This window comes from Ascaphus truei, chromosome 1, assembly GCF_040206685.1.
Source record: "Ascaphus truei isolate aAscTru1 chromosome 1, aAscTru1.hap1, whole genome shotgun sequence".
In the NCBI taxonomy this organism is placed as follows: Eukaryota; Metazoa; Chordata; class Amphibia; order Anura; family Ascaphidae; genus Ascaphus; species Ascaphus truei.
The window spans coordinates 3,373,721-3,382,743 of NC_134483.1; the positions used below are offsets into that span (position 1 = coordinate 3,373,721).

The window sequence follows — 9,023 nt, forward strand, 5'->3', positions numbered from 1 at the left end:
ACAGGTGATGCCGCTGGGGAGGGGGGAGAGGTGATGCCGCTGGGGAGGGGGGAGAGGTGAGAGGTGATGCCGCTGGGGAGGGGGGAGAGGTGAGAGGTGATGCCGCTGGGGAGGGGGGAGAGGTGAGAGGTGATGCCGCTGGGGAGGGGGGAGAGGTGAGAGGTGATGCCGCTGGGGAGGGGGGAGAGGTGAGAGGTGATGCCGCTGGGGAGGGGGGAGAGGTGAGAGGTGATGCCGCTGGGGAGGGGGGAGAGGTGATGCCGCTGGGGAGGGGGGAGAGGTGATGCCGCTGGGGAGGGGGGAGAGGTGATGCCGCTGGGGAGGGGGGAGAGGTGATGCCGCTGGGGAGGGGGAAAGGTGATTTGGAGCCGGGAGGGGGGAGAGGTGATTTGGGGAGGGGGAGAGGTGTGTTGGAGCGGGGAGGGGGAGGTGTGTGTGTGTGTGTGTGTGTGTGTGTGTGTGTGTGTGTGTGTGTGTGTGTGTGTGTGTGTGTGTGTGTTGGCAGTTGCAGTTGGGTGACGTCACACACAGCAATCTGATTGGCCAGAGGCTGAGGACCAATCAGATTCACCGCAGATAGCACTAACCTCACTAACCATTCGATTTTATATATTAAGATGAATATTAAGGTAGAGCTGTGATGACCTTCTCCTACTTGACAGAATATAGACACGCTGCTGTGGATCCCTAAAAAGAATAGACCTAGAGAGTCGTATAACCATCCAGTCATTAAATTCACTGAAGTATTTGGGATACCTGGGAGAAAACATGGCATATGTCTCGAACAAATTAATTGTGCATCTTTAAACAGCAGCAAGACGTACAATAGCACTTAAATAGAAGCAGGCGAATGTACCATCTATCGGGTCTTCCAGGAAGAAGTTCGTCATGTTCTGGAAATGGAAGAACATTAGTGCACTCAGGAACAGCTCTATGGTTACATTTGAGAAGGTCTGGAGTCCTGGATAAGGGCCTTAGCAGAAGATATATCGGCAATGTTAGATACACAAATGGAAAGACATTAAGGGAACAGATGCAGGTCCTTAAAAATCCTAAGGCTATTAACCAAATTCTATTGAAGTCACCGAGAAATAATTGTGACTGCTATTGTCTCTTGCCTCCCCCTCATACTTTTTATTTTATCACTGTAATTATTATTATTATTATTTTATTGTGTATTTATGTACGTTGGTTGTTCTATTATCCTTTACCCACCCTGTTTTGTTTTCTGTACCCATCCCCCACCCTCAGCATAATCTAAAATTGTTTGGGGGGGTGGGGGGAGAATACAAATAAAGTTGATTGTTGCTTTAAAGTGAGACTGTGCGGCTCTGCCAGGACCTTCCTGCTCTCTGTATACTTACAATTGGAGGAAACGCACTGCTGCGAATTCTGCCACTTCTGCTTCAGATCAGACAGCTCCTTTGCCTGTTTCTCTGCATTCCACCTGCTCTGTGTCAGATCGGTTCGGGCCCGGGTCAGGCTGATATGTGTGTCTGTCAGGGAGCGGTCTTTCTTGACCAGGTTGGCCTCAGTGGTCTTTAATTTGTTCTGTGTAGTAGCGAGTGATGACTGTGTCCTTCTGAGGGTGTCCTCTGCGCTTTGCCTCCGTTGCACTTCCTGGCTCAGATCACTCTGACACCTACAGTACAGTATAAATTGTCATGGGAAGATTGGAGGTGGGACTAATGGATCAATACATAATACTTGAGGATATCAATCAAGTATATCAAAACTAAGCGGTTATTCAATTCGCTGGGTAATTATATATTTTTCTTCTAACAAATGTGTTATTAGCACATAATAATTAAAATAGTAATAATAATATAGTGATTAGAATAGCTACTTTTACTGCTGTATTGACAGACAGCCTATGCAGGACAGTACTGATAATGTGCAGGAAAAGGCTCTACCCACAACATTTAATCATTGCATTTTAGGAGATCCGGCTTAAGAACGGGACATCGATAGGGAATGAGCTGGAAGACGATGTCTTAGGGAACAGATATTAAAACAATGATGTACAGATGATGTACAGGTGCAGCCAGTTCAATCTCCAACCTGCCCCAGCTGTGTTCATGACCACACACAGAGCAATCACAGCCCAGTGCAGGGCAGGGGGAATGGCCCGTCAAGATCAGCACAGCGGGGGTCCCTGTGTCTGAATGTGACTCCCGCTGTGTGAATCCTACCGGGGGGCTCCTGTCTGTAAGAGACGCGCAGGGAGCTGAATCAGTCACTCTCCCTGCGCGCCTCTAACAGGCTTCTATTTTATTTTAATAAGATATTATTAAAGCAGGTGGCCTCCGGAGCTGAACCGCATTAATTTCAGCCCTGGGGCCGCCCTGCTTCCATACAGTACAGCTCATTCATATATATACTGTACAGAGAAAATACAACTAACGTTAAATAGTAGTTAAATAGAGAAGGAGCCGCGCCGTGAGTAACGACACTGACTGGCACTGAGTGTGGAGCAGGGGAACCTGGGAGAAGGAGCGGCTCAGTGAGTAAAGACACTGACTGGCACTGAGTGTGAAGCAGGGGAGCCTGGGAGAAGGAGCGGCTCAGTGAGTAAAGACACTGACTGGCACTGAGTGTGAAGCAGGGGAACCTGGGAGAAGGAGCGGCTCAGTGAGTACAGACACTGACTGGCACTGAGTGTGAGGCAGGGGAGCCTGGGAGAAGGAGCGGCTCAGTGAGTAAAGACACTGACTGGCACTGAGTGTGAAGCAGGGGAACCTGGGAGAAGGAGCGGCTCAGTGAGTAAAGACACTGACTGGCACTGAGTGTGAAGCAGGGGAACCTGGGAGAGGGAGCGGCTCAGTGAGTAACGACACTGATTGGCACTGAGTGTGGAGCAGGGGAACCTGGGAGAAGGAGCGGCTCCGTGAGTAACGACACTGACTGGCACTGAGTGTGAAGCAGGGGAACCTGGGAGAAGCAGCGGCTCCGTGAGTAACGACACTGACTGGCACTGAGTGTGAAGCAGGGGAGCCTGGGAGAAGGAGCGGCTCCGTGAGTAATGACACTGACTGGCACTGAGTGTGAAGCAGGGGAACCTGGGAGAAGGAGCGGCTCAGTGAGTAACGACACTGACTGGCACTGAGTGTGAAGCAGGGGAGCCTGGGAGAAGGAGCGGCTCCGTGAGTAATGACACTGACTGGCACTGAGTGTGAAGCAGGGGAACCTGGTTCAATTCCCGGTGTCGGCTCCTTGTGACCTTGGACACGTCACTTTATCTCCCTGTGCCTCGGGCACCAAAAACATAGATTGCAAGCTCCACGGGGCAGGCACCTGTGCCTGCAAAATGTCTCTGTAAAGCGCTACGTATAACTAGCAGCGCTATACAAGAACATGTTATAATTATTATTATTATCTTTCAATTTCTGTTTTCCAAGAGCTTTCCAAGAGCCAAACACACAAACCTGGTCACATTATTAAGACAAAAAGAACAGAAATACAAGTGCGCAGCTAGTATACTCTATTGTGCAATATAAAATTAACCCATTAGACACCTTTGTGATAATAAAATTAGAATCAACCTCTAAGTTGTAAGTGGGCGTCTGCAGCTATATGTGAGGAGTGACTCAACACCCCCGGAACAGCTGAAACACAGAGAAAACAAAAGTGCAGACGCACATAGTGAAGTATGTTCCAAAATAAATATTTATATTATGATGGTAAGATATCTGCGTACATCAGATCACAAAACAATAGGCATTTCATGTACAATGACATGTGTTACCCGGCACCGCAACGACCACGGGATCAGTTGATGTCCACAATTCCTTCTCTAGGGAGATCTTCGCATGGAGACACCCAGCCGCGGCACTCGAGAAGCCCTCCGCTCGCCTCTCTGCGTCTGGGTAGATCGCCCTCAGACGTCAGGACCGTTGGTACCGCCGCCAGACTCGTTCCTCAAGAGTCCCGTATGTATTTGCGGCCGGCCGTAAAGTGAGAATGGCCGTAAAGTGAGCTATTACGTCACTCCGAATCATGCAAGGCAATCTCAAAGTCTCAAAGTTGCTTCGGCACACAGACTGTGATAAGATGTACCGTATGGGCTATATAATTATCCAACGCGTTTCGTAGCCTCAGGGATAATTTAATTATGAATTCAAGGATATATATATACCCTATACTCACATTTGATAGGTCTGATTAGATAGCACACCGCACCAATCAAATCTAAAGGAGACAGAGTCACACAGATGTGTGAATAATTAAGACCCAAGTCTTATTAAGAGATTAACCCATGTGGTATCGAATTAACCCTATCAAGTGTGTTGAAGTACATGTGAAACCTAGATAATACACTTTTATTAATATAACAACAATACCACATTTTAATAAAAAACAATAAACAATAAAAAACTGTCAATATAAAATATATTGAGCATATGGCTCTGAAATAAAACAAACAATCAGTTAGTAAATATATAGGAGAACATATCAGATTGTTTAAAGTTGACCTAATCATGATCATACATACTACAAATTTCAAGGCAAAACACAGGAAATCGACCATAAAGACACGTTATTAATTTAGTATAGACACCATATATCTATATTTTCATTTAGACTATTAATGCCCACGGTTTCAAGATTTTATATCCAGAATGTCTCTTGAATAGAGACATCCTTTAACCTATCACCTCCTCGTCTATTCCGAGGGACATATTTAATCCCTTTGAATGTCAGGGATGATGTATCCTTCTTATGGTGAGTAGAGTAATGGCGACTTACGCTATGAGTCTGTAGGGCATTTTTAATATTTCTCACATGTTCTTGAATGCAGAGTTTAAGACTACGCTTTGTGCGGCCTACGTACTGCAGGCCGCAAGGACATTCTAATAAGTACACTACATGGCTTGTATTACAGTTTATAAAGTCAGTAATGTCATAAGATTTTAAATTATTACATGACTTAAATGTTTTTCTTTCAGGATGAAGGAATCTACATATAGAACATTTTCCACGTGGGAAATTCCCCACTGGACTAGGACCAAGCCAAGTTTTTCCAGATTTGTGATCCACACGTTTCCCAATATCACTTGGGGCTAAAGCATCTTTTAAACTCCGTGCCTTCCTATAGATGAATTTAGGGAAAAGGCTAATGTGACCACTTAAAATCGGATCAGTAGATAAGATACCCCAATGTTTTTTAATAACTCCCTCTATCTGTTTATGCATGGAGTTATAATTGGTAATAAATGGAACCTCTGTTTTACCACCAGTCTTATCAGTTTTTGTCTTCTTTTTAGGTATTAATCAATATTTCTAACGATACGATCAATATTTCTAACTTTCTCCAATTCTAACATCAGTTTTTTATAGTCGTATCCCCGCTCCATAAATCTCAGAAAGAGACATTGTGCTTGTTTCTCAAAGTCAGTTTCATTACTGCAATTCCTCTTAACTCTCATAAATTGACCTCCAGGTATGTTACTTATCCAAGATTTCTTATGGTTACTGGAGGCCAATAAAAGATTATTCGTATCGACTTTCTTGAAGAAAGTGGTTGTGTTTACACCTCTTTCCTGGTCGTTGCAGTGTTGTGGCTGTTGCGGTGCCGGGTAACACATGTCATTGTACATGAAATGCCTATTTTATTGTGATCTGATATACGCAGATATCTTACCATCATAATATATATATTTATTTTGGAACATACTTCACTATGTGCGTCTGCGCTTTTGTTTTCTCTGTGTTTCAGCTGGTCACATTATTGCCTTTTGTTGCTGCCTATGTTATTTTGTGCGGGCAGAGATGATTATGCACCTTTTGTACCTTTGTTGCCATGAAGTTGGATATATAAACGTATCATACAGTCGTTCCTTCATACTATTTATTCACTAGGTTGATTAATTGACTATATATATATTACTATGCAATGTTACATTTCCATGTGACTGTATTGTGACGGTGAGGGGGTAACCAGGCTCACTAATAAAGGGACTTTCAAAGGTCTCTGAGGGAGGCTAGTGGGCTACCAGCTTGTGGTGCCACTCAGTCTGCCCTAGGTCCGTACTTCAAAGTCACAGATGCTGCCACTGGTGTTAAAGCCATTTGGGCAGGATGGTTGGGTTGAGTACCCTCGTCCGGGACATAATGCCAGCCATCGCGGGCAGCATTTGCCTTCCCAGACTTGTAGGCACCTAACCCAGCAGGTGGCTTCTGAATACCAAGTGGCTAGCGTGATAAACTCACGCATGCCCTTGTTGCATTCAGAAGATCCGCTTGCCCGGCTTTGGACGACTGGCAGCCCTCTAATTGGTTGGTGAATAGTTCCCCGGCTCGGATTGGTTGTAGTATTTCATGAATGAATCTGAAATACTATAAGAAACCTAGCAGCCAATCCGGACCTCAGATTCTAAGCGCCAAGACAGCAGCGTCAGATTTGAACTGACCAAAGGACGCTCTGTGAGAAACAGACGCGAGCCGGCTTCAGAAATTTCAAGGCAAGACATTTTCTAAGCCCCACTTTTCGGGGCCAAGTTCTCAGAATAGAATGTAGCGGTCGCGGCTGGAACTACAAGCCGAAAAGAGTACCAGGACATTTGGTACTCACTCCCGATCAAGGGATTTCAGCTCCTCCAGAATGGAAAGAGCGGTGGCGTCAGGAACTGCGCGCCAAGATCAGTTACGGGACTTTTCAGGATTAGTCCCGGTCATCTGACAGACTTTGTAAATACTTTGTTCTCTGCGCTATTTCACCTAGGAAAGGTTAGTTTTGTATCCCAGACCCCCCAGTAAGTGTGTTTTCTTCTGTATAATTGTAACCCACTGTGTGTACGTCTGTTTCTAAGGAAAAATTGCAATTTGTTTTACTTCTTGGTTTTGCTCAGTGATATGATCCCGGTATAAAGGTGTAAATTCCTGTTCTCCTGTGACATGTATAGTGTATATTACTATGCAATGTAACATTTCCCTGTTATTAGTGTATATATATTACTATGCAACGTTACATTTCCCTGTTACTACTGTATATATATTACTATGCAACGTTACATTTCCCTGGGAATGTATATATTACTCTGCAATGTAACATTTCCCTGTGACTAAATTACCTTCCCAGCTGACCATCTTTGTCTCTCAGTGTGTCCCTTTCTTTCCTGAGATCTTCTTGGTATCCCTGTGAGGCGAATTCTAGCACATTCTTCTGCTCCTTTGTGTTTTCCAACTCTTCGTAAGTTGTTTCCAACTGTTCCTGGCTTTTATTCAGAGAGTTCCTGGTCTGCTCCAGTTCAGCCCGGGTCTTTCTCAGCATTTCCTCAATTACCCCATATGCCGCCTCGTTCATGTGAATATTGTTAGATAAACTGTCATTCAGGGCTCCATGCTCTTCTCTTAGATGTTCCAGTAGGGCAGTAGTGCTATCACGATGCTGGGACACCAAGGACACTGGCAGTCACGCAGATACAAGACCAACAGTAAGTACCAGGGCCCTAACTCCTCTAACTCATCAACAAACCCCAATACATCTGTAAAACCTTCCAACACATTCCCTGATGAACCTTTGTTACCTGATAACACTTATACCTCCCACTATAAATATCATCCCTCTTTATTCTGATAACCCAATAATAAGTACTGAATACTGTCCTGAATCCTCCTCCAACAACCAACCACTGATCTCTTGATAATCAGCATAACCTCTAATATCCCATTAACTTTTTCCCTTATTAAGAATCGCTTTTTTATATATAATCCATTTGACTTCTCATATTAATTGTAAGATCTCTTCATTAATAGACAGTAGACAACTCTAATAATTATTATTATTTACGTCCCCTTATACTTAATACAGCTCAACACCTTATAACGCTGTGCTTGGGGTCCAAAGAATCACATCGCGTTATAAGTGGATCGCGTTAGAAATAATGTACAAGTGTATGCATTGTACAATAAAGTATTTAAGATCCCAATAATCGTGGTGTAAAGTATTCATAAATACGAAAATTGGGAGCTGCGCTTGCATCGTGTTATAAGCGGATTCGCGTTGTAACGGGGTTGAGCTGTACTAATTGATCACATGGACTTGTGTATAGTAAGCCCGCACTTCCTTACTGAAGAATACCATTATAACTATAGGCCGCCTTGCAATGATTCACACACCGGTACACTTTGTGATGGAAATGCAGGTGGTACTCACAGCGCACTGATAGTCCGATGGTGACAGCCAGCAAAAGGAGGCAGATGAGCAGTAAAAACGCAGTGCGGTACTGACAGCAGACAGCTGATAAATCTAAAAACAAAGCACGATGTGTATCAAAATCAGTCTCCCGTCCCTGTTTAAAAATTAGGGCAAAGGTAGAGCAAAAACACTGCAATCGATTTATCAATAAATAGGATTATCAGAAAATGCATTTGGATATTTTTGCCTTTATAAGTCTGGTGCAATATTTTTAATATCTATTTATCTACCTACCCGTCTTTAGCATTTATCTGAAGATGTACAGTAGGCAGACTTATTGTTTTCAGGACCGTGACGGGGCACGAGATTACAGCCGTGTGGGCACCTTGTTCCCGAGGGCTCGCCCACGGGCCAGCCATGGACAGCTAGACAAATTATTTGTGGGCAGTATGTGTCCACCAGATGGCGCACTAGATATTTTTTTTCCATGTCTGCGTTGGACCTGATGAAAACTTCACGTTTCTATACAATATACAATGTAACAATGTCACTAGAAAGGGCCAGAAACCCTTTATAGCAGCAGATTGTACGAGAGAATTAGACTTGTCAGAATATGAAGGACCTCAGTTACAATGAGGAGGTGTGTTGGAAACCTCTTACTTTGCACATGTTTGCTGAAAGTATTTGCAGGGGAAGGTGTCACCATCTCTCTTTGGTCTCTCAGTTCATTCAAATTTTCATACGTAACCTCCCATTCTTCTACCTCCTGGGAAACGTCTGCAATAAGGAAGAGATTCATTAAATAGTCTGCCTTTTTATAATAAATCCACATAGCAGACTGAAAGAGCAATGATTAGTGTGTGATTACATGTGAGGGCTGAGAGCA

General features: G+C 44.1%; 1 protein-coding gene across 1 annotated transcript; it reads right to left on the reverse strand.

The window, feature by feature from the left end:
• Window positions 1-672: 672 nt before the first annotated feature.
• On the reverse strand, window positions 673-8,444 carry LOC142472369 (uncharacterized). The gene is made up of 5 exons (XM_075579458.1): window positions 8,432-8,444; window positions 8,156-8,248; window positions 7,071-7,404; window positions 1,365-1,642; window positions 673-893 (listed from the first exon to the last, which is right to left on the reverse strand). Coding segments are annotated over exons 1-5 (720 nt in total). The 3' UTR covers window positions 673-891.
• Between the last annotated feature and the right edge of the window lie 579 nt (window positions 8,445-9,023).